Raw genomic sequence first — 22,951 nt, 5'->3', positions numbered from 1 at the left:
AGTGCCTTCCTATCTACCCTGTCGTAAGCCTTTTCCAGATCCATAAAAGCCCAAAAAACATCCTTACCTTTTTCTATAGCTTTCTCACATATCTGTCTTACCACAAAAATCTGATCTACACAACCTCTACCCGTCCTAAATCCACACTGTTCCTCACCAATTACTCCCTCTGTTCCTCTCAATCAAGATCCTCCCATAAGCCTTCCCAACTACACTTAACAAGCTAATCCCTCTGAAACTACTACATTCACACTTGTCCCCTTTTCCCTTGTAAAAAGGAGCTATACAGGCACTCCTCCAGTCCTCTGGCACTCTACCCTCTCTCCAGCAAACATTAAATAACCTCACCGGCCAGTCCACCATCACTGTACCTCCATTTTTTAGACATTCTGCATGGCATCCATCCAGACCAGGTGCCTTACCTGCTTTCATCATCTTAACAACTGCCTTCACTTCATCCTTCCTTATTTCTCCTCCATTTTCCTCACTCATCACAGTCATTTTCTTAGCATTTCCCACTGCAGCTATCTTTCCCTCCCTATCCTCCTTCACATTTAGCAACTCCCTAAAATATTCTGCCCATCTTCCCCTTACTGCCTTCTCTTTCATTATCATCTCTCCATCTGCACCTTTTACCTTTTCTTCTCTACTTGATTCGTCTCCTCTTCCTCTCTTAATTTCTTTCCAAAACATCTTTTCATTACTTTCAAAATTTTCTGTCATACTCTTACCCCATTTCACATATGCTCTCATCTTTGCCTCCTTTATATTTTACTTTACTTCTTTTCTTTGTACCTCTCACATGATTCCCTCGTCCTATTTTGTAACCAATCTGAGAAAGCTCGCTTCTTTTCTACAGCCTTCTTTGTTTCCTCATCCCACCATTCACTACCCTTCCATTTCCTCCTGTCCTTCTTGTTCCACACACCATCTTTGCACACTTTGTGACTCCCTCCTTGAACCCTCCCCATTCCTCCTCCACACCTAGCTCTACTCTATCCTTCACTCCCTCAGCAGCTTCTTGTACTCCTCCTCATTTAAAGAGTTCACTCTAAGCACCTCCCTACCTTTTGTCCCTTTCCCCTTTCTCCATCTATCCTCCGCTCTCAACTTACCTTCCACCAAAAATTGATCTGATATTCTCCCACCCTCTCCCCTTAGCACATGTACATCCTTAACTCTTCCTATCATAAACCTATTTACCACTAGATCCATTAACGCTCTATCTACCATCCTCTCCCATGTGTACTTATGCTTGACTTTCTTCTGTGACACTGATTTGCTATCATCAACTCTTTCTAGACATTTCCACCATCAACTCTCCACTACAATTCTTTCCTGGAACTACACATTTCCCAACCACTCCATCGATTGGATCATTTCCTATCCTAGCATTAAGGTCTCCCAGTACTATTACATTGACATTTCTCCTAAATCCTCAATGCACTCATTTAAATCTATCCAAAAAGCCTCCCTTTCTTCTACACTCTTCTCACTGCAAGGCCCATATGCACTTACAAAAACCCACATCTCCTTTCCCAGTTTCACCTTCATCCACATTATCCTTGAGGAAACCTCCTTCCACTCCACTACACGTTAACCTATCTCTTCACTTACTAATATAGCCACCCCTTCCCTTTACTAATATAGCCACCCCTTAAAACAATTATCATAATACCATAGATGATCAAATTACCAAAACAATTATCATACATCAAAGCCAGGACTAACATCAACGATACTATAAAGTATTAATATTCTTTATTTCTTGGGCTTTAAGTACATTTACAAAGCACAGTGGCATCATCATATCCACTTACAAATTTCAAAATCAACAGCAAATAGAAATTGAGACCTCAAAATACCAGGTACTTCAGTATATAACTGAACACATCCAATGTCATTCTGGATTCTTTCCCAGCATTAACCATTATCATCAATACCTACATTTCTTCAATCTATGAGGATAATTTTTTTTTATAAATTTGAATACAAGTAGTGTCATATTTCCCCAATAATCTCTCCTTGTCCAAATACATACTCAATTAACTGTTACTCTGAGGCCAAACATGAGATACTGTATATGCATAGCAAAGTTCAATGTAACTGATCCAATGCCTTGCTTATGTCTTTTTTGGAATAGAATAAAATACTTAACATAGATGATTGATTGCCTGTCCATTAAAGAATAAAGAAAACAATGGCAAAAGGCAGTATTACTGCTATTTTCATGACATCAATTATTAATTACAAGTTTTCAATCTACAAGAAACTGGCATGAAAAACGATGGTTTGTGACTAAATAAACTACTGATAAAGAATATGACATGAATTGAAATAATGTATTATTAAATCAAGCCTTGTTGCAATATCTTTCCTTTCATAGTGTATCTCCATCTATACAACTTGATCACAAAGGATCCAAAGAACAGCACTGTGGAAAATATCACATAACTTGTTTTTCCATAATTTTGTTTATGATTATCAATGCTTTAATGATTAGCATGAAAAAGAAATGTGATATTAATCCTAAGAAATAAATAAAATGTGAAAAAATAATATAATGAAAGACTTTAATAGTAACAATGTCTTTATGAAAATGAAGACCAGTCAACACAACTTCATTGTAATAAAATGAGATTTCCTTAATGAAAGCACCTATGTGCTAAAATACACATCCTTCAACAAACCACTGCAACTATGATCAAACTTTATGCAAATCCAAATTCAAGACTTGCTTGGTACAAGTTACAAAAATATATTTTGCCTAATAATGAATGCAAAGTAATTATGATGGAAATTTCAAAAGCAATGGTGAGAAGGTGCACCTAGGCAGCTATGGAGAGCCTCTGTAATCACAGCCAAGTTATACTTTTCCCAACTCTCAAACACACCCAGACTGTGAAATACAACACATGACATGTCCACTTTCAAGCCCTGAATGTGCGCACTATACGTACTACATACTGACGACATACAGGACACTCTGCCATTTGTTTGCCACATGGTGTGCATGCAACCATATGGCCACACTCCAGGAAAACACAATCTATGGCACTGTCCATACAGATCTTGCATACTAACTCCTCTGGTAACGTCTCAACATCTGAATGGAAGTTATGAAAGATTAATATCCTTCTACAAAATAAATCACAAATGGATTTTAGTTTTTAATAGGAAATAGGTTCATTCTTAAATATTTCGTCCTTTATAAGTATTTTGATAAAGCAACACCTAAAAATATACTAATTTGTATTACACTGCATGAGATCTATTGACATGAAATCTTAGAACCTTTGCAAGTAACCTACCTTTCTTACTTTTATGATCATCTTGCCACAGCATCCGTACTCTGCCAACAAGTTCTTGCTTTTCTCGAACTCCAGAGTAATTGACACGATGCAGTGCAAGTAATTCTTTACACTGTCTAACTGTAAGCCCCAGGAGATCTTCTTCAGTTTTGATGTCTCCTAATGTAATGTGACCTGGTCTGGCCTGAGGAACAAAAACTTGTTTCAATAAAAAATCTTCAAAATACTCAAACTACAATATTTTCTGTACATGAAACTAGTATCACATTAACCAAGTACAGCCTGCATTACTTTGAATCAAAACTTAAAAAGACATATGAAGAGATAAAATGTACAAGACAATAAAAATTATTGAAACCAAATGTGAGGTAAGCAAGTGAAGGAGAAATGATGGGGAAAAGTGATGGGGAGAGAAAGAAAGAAAAAAAGGGGGGAAAAAAAGAGAGAGAGGAGAAGGCGGTACAAAAGAAGCAGGGAAAAAGAGGTGGGAAATAAAAAGGGAACAAGAAAAAGAGAAGTCTGGTCATCCCTATTTGAAAAGTGAAAGAGGACAGACAAGATTACAACTACTGTGATATTACACTACTTGGTGTGCTGGGCAAAGCTCATCCATCTGTTCCTGGTACTGGTTCATTCACATCTGCTTAAGTTTCAAAGGCCTGAGCAACCTGAGTTCATGCTTGGTAAGTCAACAAATGATTGGATCTTAGCACTTAGTGTTCTTGTGGAGTGCCAATGCGACTTTCAATAGAGGCTACTTGCAGCCTATGTTGACAGCAAGAAGGGTTTTGTTTCAAGACGTCATGGGTAGCTCTGACATCTTCCACAGATCCATGAGAATCCTGTGAAGATTGTGGACTTGATGTCTAGTTTATACTCTACTTTGGTACAGTGTTGAGAAAGTCAAACTTGTCTCCTTGCCCCAACACTTTTCAACGGCTGCATCCACTGACATCACTAAGGTTGCTGACCTTCTCTCCCAATAATGCTGCACTTCTTGCAGTCACTGAATGTCTTGGTTGTAGCCCTCAAGTCACTGCACATGGAGGCGATACCAGTTACACTTGAGGTCTCCTGGGCCAAGACCAATTTGGTCCAGGCTTAGAAGCTTACTAGATAACAGTTCACTCTGTCCATGCATATGGTGAAGACATTGACATCATGCAAAGCTTCACGTACCTTGGCTGTAAGCATCATGATGGTGGGTCATATTTATGGAAGTCCTCTGAAGGACTGGCATTGTCCATGGTGTTATGTACTCACTCAACCAAAGTATATGGCATTATCAATATTCATGCAGGAGGATTAAGATATGAATTTTCAAGTTGCATGCATACTCTGTCTTTTTGTATTGCTGTGAGAAATGTACAGTAAATGCTGACTTCAAGAGGCATCTCACTATCTTTGGCACCAGTGTCTTCAGAAAATCAATGGCTATTGCCAGAATGATGTATAAAACCAGATCGTTCTGTGAAATTCAGTTTCAGTCTGTTACCAGTATAATTTGTAAGTGGCAACTCAAGCTATATGGATATGTAGTACATTTCCCTTCTGATGATCCCACTTACAGGGTTATCTCTGCAAGAGATGAAGGGGATGCCCACGGAGCCAATGGCCTGGGCAAGTGATGACCAAGCCTGCCAAGAACCATTTGGAATGGGTAGAGTAGCTAGCTTACTCAAATAAACAACAGGGATTGGTAACAACATGTATGTGAAGCAACATGCCCCCAAAGTACTTACTCCCAATTGAAGGATTTCTTCTCATTTTACTATTCACAAACGTCTTTTAACCCCTTATAAGGGTCATAGTCAGCCAAGGCATGTTCCCACTCTTCATTCATAGAAATTGCTACAAACTTTGCATCAACACATGCTATTTCATCCACAAAGACCTTATCAAACAGGTAAAATACATAATGAAATAAAATACATACCATTTGCTTCGCTTCAGCTGCTGAAGCTGAACTGGATTCAGAACTATCCTCCTCATCCTCTCTTGTGATACCTTCATCTGCCACATGACTACTAGATTGTTCATTCTGCACATCATCCACAACAGCTCCAGCCACCTCATTTCCCATTACATCAGACTGTGCACTACTACTTTCTTGTTCAAGAGAGGTATCTTCACCCTGTACCACCTGTGATGAATCCCTTTCAATTTTGTCCTCTTGTGTGTCGACACTACCATCTTCTTGGTTTGGTGAGGACAGATTATCTGCAGAATCTCTACCTATAGATTGATCAGGCGTATCTGTTCTGAAAAACAGAGTAGGGTCTTCCTCCTCCTCCTCCAAATTGCTATTCTCTTTTGATATACTTGCATCTGCTTGAACATTACAATATTCTAAACTACAACTTGAACTTGTACAATCTTCACTCTGACACTGCGAGTATAAATCTTTGTTCGCCAAGCCAGTGGCTTCTTCACTAAGTGGAGATGTACTGCCAGCCCTGACTCTAATGCCATCCTCTTCTGTTCTATTAGAACCAAATACACGAATGCCCAAATCATTCTGTTCAACTCTACCTTCAAATACAGGAGCGGCGGGTCTTACACGTATACTGTCTAAAGGGCCTGGCCTCACCCGTATACTACTGCCACTGTTACACGAATTAGAATTACTGGCAGCAGATGCAGAGTATGACCGAATTCTGATGTCATCTTGACGTGATACATCTGACTGAAAGCGTGATGGCTGAGCATGAGGACTTGAATGAGATGTATTGGCACCTCTCCTACTGCCGTCTGCTTTATGCTGACTAGTAATATAATTTACAACTAGATCAATTAAATCTTTTTTCTCTGCAAAAGGGGAAAAAATAAAAGAAATAAGACAAAAACTACACCATGTACCTAAATTATATATATACTTATTTTATCATTCACCATTTTTCTGTCTCCATGGCGAAAAAAAAAAAAAAAAAAAAAATTATTCCTTTACACTTTTCCACCCATTTCTTTATGTCGGGCATAATTTTTTTTTTTTTTTACTTTTCCTCTTCATATTACAATTAGATAAGTACAAGGGCATGGGAACAAATTAACAGTCTCTAAGGGATGCCAAGAAAGTTTTCTGACATGATGAATCAACTCCCAGATCACCACCAAAACAAGATGCACCCCAGTCGGCCACAGACACACTTGCACCAATTACAAGAGAGCTAACTGGGAAGCTTTTACTGAAGAGACAGAACAACATTTTGAAACACTTAACAGTACACCAATCACAAACATAAACAATGCTGTGCACACTTTTAATACAATCATACAAAATGCAGACAAGAGATACATCCCTAGAGGCAACAGAAAATCACACAACCCCAACTTCACACCAGAAATCCAAAGCCTCATCAGACAACGTGACACACTTAAACACGGTACCCCCACACCTATCCCTCAAAACATAGCAGACCAAATACAAACACTAAACACTGTGATTGCCAATAAAATACATGAACAAAAAACACAAAATTGGCAAAACTTTATCAATACACTTGATCACAAAACAAACACCAGCAAATTGTACAAAACACTCAACAGCATTACACTATCCAACAGTAACACTACACGCTCTCACGCAGCAATAATCACAACAACAGATAATCTACCCTCAAACAGACAACAAGCAAACGCACTCGTACGTCATTTTGCACAGACAAGCCATCTCACTTCTCACCCTGACGACCGACGCACCATTCGACGTAAGAAAGACTTTCCCACAGACTCAGACTATATACCCTTCATAGACAGTCAGACAAAACTCATAATACATAGTCTCAAGCACTCATCTGCCTGTGGCCCTGATAACATAAGCAACATCCACCTAAAACACATTGGACCACAAGGTATACACGCACTCACAAACATTGCAAACTACAGCTATTCACACAGCACTATACCCGACATCTGGAAGCATGGTAAAATAATCACCATTCCAAAACCGAACAAAGACCCAACAATCCCAACATCGCACCGTCCAATCACACTTCTCTGCACCCCCTCTAAAGTCATTGAACGCCTAATACTTAAACTTGTCACACCACATATTCCCCTTGCTGACTCACAACACGGTTTTAGGCCACTACACTCCACAAACACTCTTCTGACAAACCTCACACAAAGAATTTTAGATGGCATCAATTCAGATAGGCCCCACCAAAGAACACTTCTTATAACATTAGACATTAGTAAAGCTTTTGATGCTATCCCCCGCCACAACCTAACAAATAAAATATATGACACAGACATGCACAATAACACCAAAAGATGGCTGGCCAATTATCTGGCAGGTAGGAATGCTTACGTGTCATATAATGGCCAATCATCGCACATCAGAAACATTAAGAACGGAGTACCACAGGGCTCGGTTCTATCCCCCACACTATTTAATCTATACATGCATGACTTACCCACGCCAGACACCTCAGAAATACAAATCTCTTCCTACGCAGACGACATAACAATCACATGCACACATCGTAACACAGACAAAGCTGCAGAAATAATCCAGCCACACCTTGACACACTCAACACATGGTTCATCACAAACAGACTCAAAATAGCTCCAACCAAATCTACAGCAACACTTCTCACCAACTGGACAAAAGAACACAAATACATACCTCATCTCTACATCAACAACACTCTAATACCACACACAAACACACCGAAAATTCTTGGTGTAACATACGATACATCCATGTCTTTCAAACAACACATCACAAACATAAAAAACAAATGCACACCCAGACTTAACGCACTTAAGTCAATCACTGGAACAACATTTGGACAAAACAAAGAAACTAATATAACAATATACAAACAATGCATACGCTCAGTGTTGAATTATGCGAGTCCTGCATGGGCTCCTAATCTCAGTGAGACACACCACAACACCCTTCAAATCATACAAAACAAAGCCCTAAAAACAATTGCAGGCTGCACAAATACAACACCTACAGACCATTTACACCATGAAACAAAAGTCCTCAAAGTCAAGGACCACCTCGACATGAGAGGCACACAAACACTTGCCGCAGCCACCAAAAACACATTACACCCGCTACACTACATAGCAGAACACCCACACACACCAAGAAACATTAAAACAACACCCAAAGACCTTTATCACGCACAGATACTCTCTTCTCTTCCTCCACAACCACCAAATACCAGCCTCCGGAAACATATTCATAATCATATCACTCACCGCTCCATTAACACACTGAAAGACAACTCACTGCTGCATGCCAGACCCCCTGATATCCACCCTTCTGAATCCTCTCTCCCACGAAAGGACAGAGTCCACTTGGCCAGACTGCGGTGCGGTCACCACCCAGCACTTCTAAGCTACCAGAAGAGGCTGGATGACCGCGTTGTGAACAGCTGCCCAGGATGTAACACTTCACCCCATACCATACAACACATTATGGAAGACTGCATTATACACAATCATGCACGCAAACAACACAACATACGCTCTATAAAGGATTTGTGGGAAAACCCAGTTTCGGCTATGGCATTCCTTGGGGAGACGGGACTGCTCGGACAGACAGTCTAGGGAACGACGACAACAACAACAACAACTCCCAGAAGAGCCAAGATAATATACCCCTAGCTAAAACCATAAATGAATTTAAAACTAGGTATGACAAATGGAGACTGAGGCAGTATCATAAAGGTGCAGCTCTTTTCCTATATAATACGATTAGATAATTACACATTGGCAAATTATATTTTCCAAATATGTACAAAGATACATCTATAAATATATACATGTATTACATACAGAAATTTGAACATATTAAGTAGCCACAAAAAATCATATAATTCAGAATTCATTATAGCCTAAAATACTGTATTCACAATAATACAAATATAAAATAAAAATATGGTACCTGTACATGTCTGTGTATTTACACGTTTAGTGTGTAAAAAGTGTCGTAAATCTTTCACTCTTAGGCTCGTTATCCTACTGATATCTAAAGGCCACTGGGCCAATATTACACACTTCTGGCACTGCCTTGTGCCATTTTGGTTTCTTTTCAGGCAACCACTGCAGTAGTGAAGCCCACATGAAGAGCAAGGATGCTGTTTGGGAAAAGTGAAAACATAAGATGTCTGATACTTCCCATTGCCTAAACATTAAGAAAATAAATTAACAATTCAAACTATCATGGAAAGAATGCGTGAAGATTAGTAAAAGAGTTGTGGCAGGCAGAGGTGGAAGGAGTGAACATGAGGGGGCAACCAAGGATGAGATGGATGGATGGGGTAAAAGGGCATTGGGAAAGTGGGGTGGTATGTCTGTTGTGGAAGGAAAGGAGAAGACAGAAGACAGGGGGTGGAGAATGGTTGCGTATAGATGATGCTGTGATGCATGGAAGGGAGTGGGTGGGAGAATGGATGGGAGTGGATTCATGCCTTTGACTTTGGCTACTTCCCTTGTAGGGGGTAAAAGCACCTGGTATATGCATCATACAATTGACCAAAACATAAAATCTCCAAATGCTACCCACTCTTCTACAGAGGCTATGCAAGTATAAATACACACAAAAAGACCTTCTCTCCCTTACTGGATTTTTTTTTTTTTTTCTTTGCTAAGTCAAAGTATACACCCAATTCACACCCATTCAAAACACATTCATCACCCTTGCTAAGTAGGCTACCTCCCTCTCCACAACAGGTCGACAGCAAGACCTGGGGCCGTATACACAAAACTTGCTAGCACTAACAAATAGTTGTTAAGGGTAACAAATTCCTGTTAAGGCTAACATTTGGCTGTTAAGCACTAACAGTGGATACAGAAAACTTGTTAGGGCCTTAAAAGTACTATTAAGGTAAAAGTGCTGTGGAGGACTATTAAGCTCTTAACAAATTCCTGTTAGTAGAGAAGATGGCGGAGCAACAACAACTACAAAGACGACAGCGACTTTATCGACAGTGACGGGACATATTTAACGAGTACAATGACGACGAACTCATCAAACGCTTCAGAATGAACCGTGCTGGTATAATAACAATGGCTGATTTAGTGAGGGACAAACTTCAATCCCGAACAGAACGGAATCGACCACTGAGTCCTGAGACGAAGGTGGCAATTACCCTATGATATTTAGCCACAGGTAAAATGCAGCAGTGACGACTTTGGGACCTCGCAAGCAACAATCAGCCGTGTCATTACTCAAACAATTGATGCACTATCAGAACCAGATATTGTAAATCAATTTGTAAAATTCCCATTGACTCGCCAAGATCAAGAAGTGCAAGTAAAACAAGCAGAGTTAATGGAAGACTGTAGGTTTCCCGGTGTTGTGGGTACCATAGATGGCACAAACATTAGAATTGTGGCTCCAAGTGTCGATGAACATTTATATGTAAACAGAAAACGATACCACAGCATCAACGTGCTTTGTCATGCCTCCCTCTTGTCCTTGTGGTTTAAACTTGGCTTGAACCCCCCATTTATAATTACTTTTTTTTCCATTATCACGTTGACCAAGAGGAGTGTTTCTTCTTGTGACCAGTTTGGCTTCCTTTTCTTTTTCTGTGATTCTTCTGCCATGTCTATATCCTCTAAAATAATTGTTGAGTCTTCTGTCGGAAGATTTGAATGTGGCGCGGCCGCCTGTACAATGCGCCTTCGTCCAAAAATATCTGTCGTTGGTTAATAAGTACTCATAAAAAAACATACATACGATATCTATGTGCTATCATGATACTCTATTAATAAATTCTGAACAACTGCATTAATAACACTGTTTTATGTGTGCAATTTTTAATAATACGTCCATTTACATGTTCATAAGCTGCTAACTTCAGCAATGTTTAGCGGGACTTGACAAACAACTGTTTACTAGCTAACATTTGTTAGTTAAGCATTGGTGTATAACTTATAGTGGTTTTCTGTTAGCTAGCAGAGATTGTTAAGGCTAACAAACAAGTTTTGTGTATACGGCCCCTGGTGTGCTTCCACTGTTTCATCATATGGTGACAACCCATCCCACCATCTTCCACTAAAACTTTTTTTAGAGCTGGCAAGAATAAATTTCTCTTTCAGCTGTCATTTCCCCCCATCCATTTACAACCATTCTCCATTCACATAAACCATCTATCTACATACCAAGAGTTTTTTTCCTCCTTATATGGGAGGTAGTTAAGTCTAAAGCATGTACCTATTTCTACCAATTTCACTCCCCTCCACCCTCCCAAGTCAGCTCTTCATGGATGACGGGTCATCCTTGCATCCGCCAACTGCCCTGGGTCAAAGGCAACATCACAAAAGCTATATAATTCAAAATACCTTAAGCTTTACCCAACTGCCCAGGAAATAAAATCCTGCAACCTCTTAAACTTTCATACTTCTACTGTTTGATGTACCAATGTTCATGATTGTCCTACAAGACAGGTCTAAAAGAATCCTCCTCCCACTACTTGCCTTCAAAACCCATCACCCTCACCTCTATCCAGAGGGAATAGCACTAGGTCTCAACTTCAATTACTCTTCCTCCATTATTTTCCACAAGGACAGCCCACTACTGGTGACAGGTCTCCCCTTCCTATTAGCCAATAACATGAAAATAGAACTACACTTATACATAAAAAATTTGAGTCCAACATTTCTTCCCAAGCAGATCTATGGGAGGGCACAAAGACTATTGATGAATTGGGCTGTGAGTTTGAAGTCCAAGAAATAAGGCAATTACTATTCTATCATTACAACTACAATATATGGGCTTTCAAAATGCTATCACCATATCCACTAATGGGATGGAGACAAATACATACATACATATACCAAGTGCTTTATCACCTTTACAAGTGAGGTAGCCAAAGTCAAATGGCATAAATTCACTCCTACCCATTTCATCCCCACATACTCCTACCCCTCCCTCCCTTCCTATTGTCTTGGCTCCTCCTGGATGATGGGTCATCCTTGCATCTCGCCCATTACCTTGGGTCATAAGTAATGCAGCAAGACACAGCAAGGCTATTTCACTTAACTGGCAACCCTCACTCTCTGTCTCCCCATGCAGAAAAAGACAGGGAGAAATCCCTTTAGGCTGCATCAAATTATCATTCACACACAATTCCATGCATCACAGTATCACGTGCCATACACAACCATTCCCACTCAACCCTATATTCTGTCTTCTCCCTTTCTTCTTCTTCAACAGACATCCCCCTTTCTCAATGCCCCTTTTACCCTATCCATCCATGTCATCATTAGTCACCCCCTCCTGGTCACTCCATCCACCTCTACCTTCCACACTTCTTTTACTAATCTTCATTTTTTTTTCCACTCCCCACTCCTCATTTCTCACTCTATCCAGCCTAATAACCCATAGCAGAGTTCTCAGATATTTCATCCCAACCACTTTAAAACTCTTCCTATGTTCCATGTTTCTGCCCCCAGCAGTGCTGTTGGTATAATCACTCCTTCATACAATCATCCATTCCCAAATGTCTATTTCTCATTACACATTTTAAACCCCCAAGGCATCTTGTTTCTCTCAATCTACATTCTACCTCCACTCCTCCCTTTCCCACCACATATGCCCATTATCTAGAGCTATCCACTTCCTCCAGTCTCTCTCCCTTAACACTCACTTCCAATTTGCTGTCATACTTTCCTTTTGTACATCTTATCACCTTACTTTTACCCACATTTACCCCCAACTTCCTCCTTTTGCACACTTTCCCAACCTCCATCACTAACTTCCTTAATACCTCCTCTGATCATGCTACAAGCACTGTGTTGTCAGCAAACAACAAATGGCTTACCTCCCATTTTTCTCAATTTTCTTCAACCATCTCTAATCCCCTGGAAGTAAATACAAGGTTAATACCTTGCATTTACCTCCTGAAAAGACTTATGAAAAGGTAGATAGGAGGGCACTGTGGGAGGTTTTGCAGATATATGGGATAGGAGGAAAGCTGTTAACCACTTCAGTATGACTCAAATTCTAGTGTGCAGAATCAGCTGCCATATGTAATTTACATCACACTACTGGCATTATAGAATATAAAGTCACTGCTGTATTACTCGTTCTCTTTTACTCTGAATAATAATAAACAGAAAATATGATCAAACCAGTTCACATAATCCGGGGGTAACTGATGTAAAACTACAAAAATATATATATAATCAAGACACCGATGCCAGCATCCTTGTATACCCACTCACGCCTCCTGACACCTACGTAGGTGTCGTCGTACTGAAGTGGTTAAGAGGAGTCGAGTTTTTACAAGAGTAGTAGAGCATGTGTTAGAATAAGAAATAGAGCTAGTGGTTTGAAATAAAGGTGGGACTTTGCTAGGGATGTGTCATATCAACATGGCTGTTCAATGTGTACATGGATGAGGTAGAGACAAGTGAGGAACAAAAATTCAAAGACCTTGGGGGACTCCCCATATCTTTTGGTCTCTGATAATTGGTTGTTCTGGGATATTTCCTATGACCTGGCCACTTCTATCAAGTTGCCTCTCTCTTTTTTATTTCAATGATGCCAGATTCAATGCTTTTAATTTCTGTCTGTTTCATCTTCAAGGCTGGAAACAACCTCACACTAACAATCCCTAGAAAATACAATCTCTCTTCCCTGAATGGCCTGGGAGGTGCAGGTCTTCTGTAACAGTCCCAGAGCTACAGATCGATTGGGAACCAATTTGGTCATGGATCCACCCAAAGGCCATGGGAAGATCCCAGTACAATGATTTAGTGTGTCAACTGAACAGGTACAGGGAACCTTTGTTAACGACACACCATCTGAAAACTTACATGTTATTCTATTTATTGATTTATCAAGAAGTCATGAAAACCACTTCTGCAAATGAGGGAGCAACTAACATTTATTTCTACAACAGATTGGTCTACATCCTAATAATCATGGTATCAATGGTCCCTCATATCAACCAACTTTTTCTGCAAGTTTTCCATGTGTACCTATATTTTTGGGTTATACACAAATTTTTATAGTAATACATCAATCTACTGGAATAAGTGTGGAAATGCAAACAATATTTCTCAAGGTACTTTCAAATAGGAATTATATTTACTTTTCTTTTCAAGAAGGTAAACTTCACAGCACATTTGTCACACGCTGACATTTCTTGGTTCAGCCACTGTTGAGCTTGTGGAGCTACTGATGCTGTCCAGCGCAAAGCGTCGCTACACCAGCCACACGGCACATTCAAGCTGCCACCCACCATCACTTAGCATTAAAGTCTACAACCATGCCAATCAGACAAGAAATCTGAAAATTAAAAAACAAGTAAATAAGTGACACCCACTATGAACCAGACACAGAGCATTCTTATATGATTGGACTTTTAAATCTTCACTCACCTTCCTGTCACTTTCCTTAAATCTCTCTTCTACCACCCGTACAACTATTTTTCCTTAGCTTCATAGGGAAGGGGAAAAGAACACCACCAATGTGTACCCATGAATGTCATAAAAGGAGATTTAGATGGAGTAGATTGTTGGAATTACTGCCTCCCATCTTGTACATTTCTCCTATTGAAACTAAGCAAAAAAAGTAAGTTTTGACTCAGTCACTCCCTTAAAAAGTGAATTAAGGTATTTGTATTTGTACATTATTCAAGTATGCACACAAGCATGTACATATATGCAATATGTATACATGGCAAAATATACATATTTATATATTGGGGACCAATAAAAGCTACCTACAGGTGGTGATTCTACAAGATGGGTATTTGAAAGAGGCATCTCCCTTCTCCCATCTTCAAAAAGGAGAGGGGGCATGAAGGGAGGGTAGAGTGAGTATGCAAAAGCAGAAAGTGGGAGAGAGAGAGAGGGAGGGGGAAGATAAACAAATGGGAAGAGAAGAGGAAATAGCCAGTACTTCTATCTATGGAGACAGTACCCCCACTGAAGAGTTCATAAAGATAAGTGTAGAAGAATAGAGGGACAGAAGTTAAAAGTGACCAGCATTCTTTTTTTCAAGTGGAACTCTGCTGACTCTGGTCAATTACAATCTGACTCCAGATTGAAATCTATAGGGAGAGTTCCCCCCTTTCTCCATACATGCTTTTCATTAGGGTTTAAGCTGTGGGCGAGGCAGAGGAGCCAGTTTGCCATCCCTAAATAAGCTTTACTTTATATAAAGTAAACCCTCGATATAAAGGATGACATGGGGACGGGTCTGTCATTATATCAGATGGAAATACCAGACAGATCAGTTATATCCCGAAGTTTGTCCAGTATTAGAAATTACAATAAACCCTCGATATAACAGATGATATGGGGACGGGTCTGTCGTTATATCCAAAGACCTGTTATAACTGAGGATCCCTCACTATAATGGATGAAAATCCATTATAGCAAGGGGTTGTCCGGTCAGATTTTTTGTCTGTTATATCCGATATTAGGTATATTGAGATCCATTATATCGAGGGTTTACTGTACGAGTCTGGTAGGTTCAATAATTATTACCTCAAATTTCAGACTGGAGGCCAGCAGCCCCAAAGATCTTTGGGAAGAAATATTGGACTATTGAGGTCTTTTACTAGTGTGAGACTGTTTCTACATCAAATAAGAGAATGAAAGATTCAGTCCGTAGTTGCTATGGAAAGATGGAAGATAAACAGTTGAAGGTGGCTCTCAGGGAGAGGATTTTTTATAATGTCCATCTCATACGACAATCACATACTGGTATCAGGTACCAGGTGGGAAGACGAAAATAGAAGATAGAGTACAAGATACTGTGAAGAGGTTGGGGGAGCAAGAGGAAAATGGAACAAAGAGAATGATGAGGAAATGGAGAATAAGGAATTTACACATCAAGACTTGATATTTTGCATGATACAAGAAAATCTAATAAAACTAGGATCCAAGATTTTTATATGAAGTAACTAAAAAATGAACAGCTAATAACTACAAGTAACACAATGTTCCTAAAGTACAGATTGAACAATCCAAAGAAATACACAATACCTGAAAATCATAAACAAGTAGATACATCAGTTATCAGAAAAGAGACGAGCAAGAATGGTTAGACTTCCAAGGGCACTCCATCAGTGGAAGCATTACAAGTGCTGCAAGTGACCTTACACAGCTGACATCCACATTGGTTTTCTTGATTTCTTGTTTTGCTACATCATTGTGTTTGCTCAATATAATCTTTCATCCTATCAATTAACTGCTTTGAGATATCTGAATTTCAAGGGTACAGATACAGCCAGCAAGAGATAAAGAGACATGCAACACAAAAAATAATTTATAATCTACACCATCACCAAAAGTTCATATTACCTTGGTTTAAATATACAAGGGGTTGTTAGTATTTCACTTTACAATATTTACTACCAGAAAAGTGCTAAACTTAAAAACAGTAATGGGCAGAACTTGGTAAAATAAATCACCAATAATCTATTCAAACTAAGATAATCTGAACATCCAGTGATAAATTTGATTGGTGTTATTTTATTTTGCCATGTTTAGCACCAGGAGGGATGGGGGCCTCTGAACAAGGCCACCTGAAATACTTTAGCAGCATTAAACATGGAATTGTTGGTAATTGATTTTGTTATGTTTAGTATGGGAGGGTTTGGAGGACCGAATAAGGACCTACTAAACTCAAACTCACCATCCCACTCCCATAAATTGGTAAGTGACAAACTCTTGGTAGGGCAAGCCCTGTCAGTTGCAGCAAGTGACTGGGATTTTTTAGGCCGATATCTGGATCACCTCTCCGCCTGGCCAGGGCTGTCAGGAACCAACACAAGAAGCATGCATCAGTTCCCGGGAGTCAAACTCACAACCACCTGCTTACGAGTTCAACATAGTATCCACTGGGGTACTGTATGGCCCCAGAAAATTAGGACCACTACTCTTAATGTAAACAAAAAAAGAATACCTCCATTCTTCAAGAGGATAAAGGAATCAACGAGTGTCTGCTTGTGGTGGTCTAGAAAACAGGGTTTCAGATAGTAATTACACTCACCAATCCTATACATTGCTCAAATTAGGTTTGTTTTTCTGGGGAAATATTTTCAACAAATCATCAGAAATTAACAATAATACCAATACTAAATTTTGAGAATAATAAATTTGCTATGACTGTGGAGAACAAACTAATGTTACTTTGACCAGTAATAACCTAACCTAAGAAATACCTTATATTAAAGAAATGTCAGAGTTTCCTTCATCGCTTTCACCTTTGTAGGTACAACTCACACAAAATATTAGCAGGGAGTTTGCTGTTCTCCCTTTACATGTAGCTTGCTCCAAGAAATTTAAATTTCCTATCTTCATGTTTGAGAAAAAATTCAGGGTTGTATTTATTTTTCAAACAACATTCTGTGGTTTCTTAAGATACAGGAGCACAGCCACAACAGATGAACATAAGAGTGATAGAGATTGCAAAAGGCCTACACTAGGCAGTTCCATGTCCATTACCACCTGTCATCCCCATCCATAAAGTTGTCTAACCATTTCTTAAAACAACCGATAGTTTCAGCACTCACTACATGGTTACCATGTCTTTTCCATTTGTTGACCACCCTATTAGTAAACCAATTCTTGCCTATTTCCTTCTTAAATCTATATTTGTCCAATTCAAATCCATTACTGCGAGTCCTGCCCTGTTGTCTTAATATGATGACCTTGTTTGTGTCACCTTGTAAAAACCTTTGATCCACTTGAACACCTCTATAAGATCACCCCACACTGCATCTTTCCAGTGTGTAAGTAAAGGTGCCTAAGCCTCTCTTCATAAGGTAAATATCTGAGCCCATATATCATTTTGGTTATTCTCCTCTGTACTAATTCTAGTGAATTGTTGTCCATTCTATAAGACAGACCAAAACTGTACTGCATAGTCAAGGATAGGTCTAACACTAGATAAGTTTGATAATTATCTTTGCACTTCTATTCATAACCATCCTAGCAAAGAAACCTAATGCTCTGTTAGCTTTATTCCTGGCGCTAATACACCATTTCCTGAATTAAGTTCAGGACTCACTAGAGCTCCCAAGTATCTCTCACACTCAGTTCTCTAAAAATGTGTTATTTAAGCTATATCTGTTTTCAAGGTTGTGTAGCCCCATGTTTAACATGCAGCACTTTGAGATATTAAAGTTCATTTGCCATTTCACAAACCATGTGAACAATTTGTTCAGATCATCCTGCAGAATCTCGGCATCATCTCCTGACTCAATTAGGTGTCCTATTTTAGTGTTGCCCGCAACCTTATTAACATCACTATTAATCAATTGTCCAAAATGTTTATGTACATAATGAACAATAAGAGACCCAAAACCGAGCCCTGGGGAACTCTACTAGAAACACTCCTCCATTTAGATTTTACACCATTTATGGTGACCAGCTGTTTTCTGTCACTGATCCAAGCTCTAATCCATTCTAACCCTATTCCTCCTATGCCATGGGCTTTGATTTTATTTAGTAGTCTCTGGCAGGGCACCTTGTCAAATGCTTTGTTAAAATCAAGGTAAATAACAACTATTATTGTTATCCGATGCCTTATATTCTTTAGTGTAAAAAGATGGAAGATTAGTCACATGATTTACCCTTGGAGAAACCATGCTGTGAGTCACAAATCAAATTATGTCTCTCAATGTGATCCCAGAGTCACTATTACTGATTCAAGCATTTTACCTAAAACTGATGTCAAACTGATTGGCATGTAGTTGCACTTGCATAAACACAATTTATCTCCCTTTTTGAAAACTGGAACAATGTTTCCCTGCCCCTAAGCAATAGGCACAAAACCAGTGTCTTCCGACTTGTTAAATATTTCTGTTAACTGTTCGCAGATTTCAAATTTACACTCCTTAAGCACTCTTGGCAATATTTCATCTGGACTCAGTGATTTTGTAACTAAGTCTTCCATTCTGCTTGACAACTTCTACCTTACTAATGCCGATATTAGATAGTCTACTTTCTTCATCCCCACTGAAAATTGGATCGCAGACACTTCACTGATTTTTTCCTCTAATCCTATCATGACAATTTCGTCGTTTTTAATTGGGGCTATGCTTTCCTTATTTTTTGTTCTGTAGAAATGAAAAAACCCCTTTGGGTTTGATCTCACTTGTCTGGTAATATTAATTTCATAGTTATGTTTCACTGTGCACGTATTCTTTTTAACCAGTTTTGCCATATCATTATATTGGAAAATACCACATCAACATTAAGAAACAAGTTATTGACATTTGTAAAGAGGACAAAAATAGCAGTCCAACACAAAACTTGGTTGTGGGTAAAATGTTTCTATCTATATACCACAGACTTTTTCCCCCTTACAAGGAAGGTTGCCAAGTCAAAAAAATGTACCCACTCCCATCAATTCTACTCCCAACCACCACCCTTTCCTCCCTCTCATCTTAGCTCCTCATGGATGACAGATCATCCCTGCATTCCCCCCACTGCCTTGGGTCAGAAGTAATGCAGCAAGACATAGTTTAGTTTTCTCACAACATTCAGTGGTTTCTTAAAATACAGGAGTACAGCCACTGCAGATGGAAACTATTTTCAAAATAACATGTCAACACAAAGAAACAAGTTGTTGACATTTGTGAAGACAAAAATTGCAGTCAAATACCAAAACTTGGTTGCAGGTAAATTGTTTCTATGAATGGAAAAAGTATTCTAATCTGGAAGGAAATAGTGTTCAACAGAGCTTTCACACTGAAATGATAAAATCATAATGAAAATCAAACAAAAACGAAGGTACTGGTAAAAAATAAACAACCACAACAAACATGTCACCCATGGCATCAATAACAACAAACATGTCACCCATGGCATCAATAACGCTGCAGTTATTAATTTCCAACAGTACATTAACTAGTATAATTTGATTAAAAATACATTAACAAAGAGAGGAAGGTCCTGCAAGATTGGGAGATCTGCCCATTTTCAAAACGCATAAATTCCTTCACCTCTATTAGGTGTAGGGTCAACTCAGCCCAATGCTAACTTGGCCCATCTACTCAGCCAAGTTGGCCCACTATGGTTAGTTTAGGTACGGTAGGTTAGTTTAGATTAGGTAGTTTGAGTTTGGTTAAGTTAGAGTAGATGAATTCATTATACCTAATTTCTTCAACCTCCACATCTATCAAAACAAAGATGGTGTCTGAACCAGCTGATGGGTTGAGTTGGCAATGGGCCGAGCTGGCCGACATTCGACAAGCTATCAGGAAGTACAGCCCAAGGGGCTAACACTTGGCTACGCCCTTTTTTGGCAGTGAAAGAAAACCATTCCCACACTACTACAGCACAGATGTCAATCCAGAGTTTCTTCCCAGAGAGATGTGTGGAAGGGCCTGAGCAACCACCACTCCTTGTTGTGGTGAAGCTCTAAGTATCAAATAGTTATTTATCTGCAGAGCTGGGCGTGTTCCTCAGTGTATTCCGCTTTAGTTTGGCCACAGTTAGCGCTCCCAAACTATTAGAGCAATATAGGTTCCAGTATATGTGGCCCACATTTTGTATATGGTCTACAAAAATTTTTTTTGGTATAGTATGAGGCCTACCGGACTTTTATTTCAGCATGAACCCATCTCTTAAGCTTTAATTGTTTGGGAGCACTAACCACGGCCAAACTTCAGTGCAATGCACTGAGGAATGCGCCCAGCTCTCTTTATCTAGGCAGAAAATAAACACAAAGAGACTGAAGACACTACTTATCTCAAGAACTTATGAACTGATAGCTAATATATGGTATACAATGGTGGGCAAAATAATCAAATAATAACATGCTTATGGCTCTGATAGCATTCCACAAAGCTGCCTTGAAAGCATTAAAGGAGAGATTTCCACAAGATCATACTCCTGATACTAAAGAAGTGCGTCCTGCACTTTAAAAGAGGTGTATTTGGTAATACTATGAATGACTGTGTGCCTGTCTGCAAGGCCAAGGACTAAGTCTAAGAGATAGATGATAGATTAATCAAACTTATAATGAAGCATTCAATATATGATCACAACGATACACAAAAGCCTGTCTTGGTCAGAAAACAAGCCCAAATATTTCAGATGAACAGCACAATCTTAACTTCCATGCACTACTCTACATTTTCGTGTATGTTGCATAAATTCTATGACTATCACTATGACTGTCACTATGTGAAGTTACAAGTCATGAAATACGTCCAACCACAATCCTATTTATATTTCTCCCATCGCTATAACGCATTCCACGGGTCCTTGGTTGTACATATGACACGACGACAAATGGTAACAGCCATGGGTGGTCCTACAAAACTATTTTAAGACCTTATTAAGACGTACAGTCAAGTTTTCAAGAGGACATGGCATATCAATCCTCATCTCAATTACGTCTTCCATACATTTATGATAATATTACTTATTTCTCTTATTCCTACGTATTTTTCTCATATCAAGCACAATATGAATATTTACAAAACTGTACAATTCACCTCTGTACCTTGAATTGTTTGTCTTTACACAAATTCCGTTACTCGCTCCTTGCCAGTATTTTGATAACTGACGAAAATGAGACCATCTTCAATGTTCCAGTGTTGCCTTTTCTACAACTTAGCGCAAACACACCCAACCCGATATATTGTACGTTTTAACTCAAAAAAGCTACTATATGGACTAAGCTGATAGCTTTCATTTTTATTATTACTTTTACGTGCACATATTTGGTGATGATATATTCAAACTGTGTGAATAATAGTGCATGCCTAAAGACTTTCGCTAACTCTAACAAAATTCTGATGACTAGAAGAGGTTTACATGTCACGAACACTTAAATGCAAACTAACTATATTTTATTTTTCTAGTTTATCAAAGACTCAAGGTAACCACACCTACTCGTGTTAATTTAATTTTGCTGATCTGATATGTTATAACTCAGGTTTAATGGGACATGAATATAGTGACCTTCTAAATCACAACGTATTCATAATGATAATATAATCAGACTAGTTTCATAGGATGTTGATAATAGCGCGACAAGTATTTCCACTATGAGGTAATTTTTCATTTATCTTGTTTCGGCACTCTATGCATAGTAATGGGAGCTTTCAAATATGATCACTGGATCACATTTCTGTATATCCAGTTGTAAAAGGAAGAAAAAAGAGAAGAATTAAACAATACTCTGGGGTGGGCAACCATTGGCATGAGTGCCAAATGTGGTGGCACGCGTACTTTTTTCCGGCACGCGAAACTCAGGTTCCCAAGAAGATAGTGAATTAAAAATATCATGAGTTTTATATTTCAGCTTAACAGAAAATTATTTCATCAACTCTATGTGAATATTTATATATATATATATATATATATATATATATATATATATATATATATATATATATATATATATATATGTATGTATATTTGAATATTTAGGCAGCAGGTTCTCCTGTAAGCATATTTGGTTAAAAAATACAGCGACTTCTGTATTTATGATCTTGTTGATACTCTCTACTTTGCGAACTGCAGATTTATACGTAGAGTTGAGCACAGAGTGTTCTTGATATATTGACGACGTTACGTACAATTTGTACATTTTCAAGTGATATTGATTACAATAATAAGACATGTTTATATATTGGAAAAATATAGGTTTCATGGTGCGGGGTGACGTCACGTAAAAATTATCAATGGGGAGGAA

The 22,951-nt window shown here is 38.8% G+C and overlaps 1 protein-coding gene across 7 annotated transcripts; it reads right to left on the bottom strand.

Moving 5' to 3' along the window:
• Window positions 1-1,749: 1,749 nt before the first annotated feature.
• On the bottom strand, window positions 1,750-21,875 carry LOC143021458 (uncharacterized). Of its 7 annotated transcripts, none has more exons than XM_076178962.1 (8): window positions 21,755-21,859; window positions 16,931-17,049; window positions 14,376-14,572; window positions 10,792-10,973; window positions 9,215-9,407; window positions 5,248-6,119; window positions 3,312-3,495; window positions 1,750-3,106 (listed from the first exon to the last, which is right to left on the bottom strand). In XM_076178962.1, the coding sequence occupies exons 3-8, from the start codon at window positions 14,407-14,409 to the stop codon at window positions 2,931-2,933; spliced, it is 1,641 nt and encodes a 546-aa protein (XP_076035077.1). In that variant the 5' UTR covers window positions 14,410-14,572; window positions 16,931-17,049; window positions 21,755-21,859; the 3' UTR covers window positions 1,750-2,930. The 7 variants fall into 7 exon arrangements, with proteins under 7 accessions (XP_076035077.1, XP_076035081.1, XP_076035076.1 ...); XM_076178966.1 differs by lacking the exon at window positions 10,792-10,973 and adding an exon at window positions 14,665-14,844 and having other exon boundaries at window positions 21,755-21,857; XM_076178961.1 differs by lacking the exon at window positions 16,931-17,049 and having other exon boundaries at window positions 21,755-21,875.
• Window positions 21,876-22,951: the final 1,076 nt, after the last annotated feature.

Source organism: Oratosquilla oratoria, chromosome 42, assembly GCF_046742065.1.
Source record: "Oratosquilla oratoria isolate Oo_2021 chromosome 42, ASM4674206v1, whole genome shotgun sequence".
Taxonomy (NCBI): Eukaryota; Metazoa; Arthropoda; class Malacostraca; order Stomatopoda; family Squillidae; genus Oratosquilla; species Oratosquilla oratoria.
Note: the sequence above shows the minus strand (reverse complement) of the source record. Positions and strands in the feature narration are given on the sequence as shown.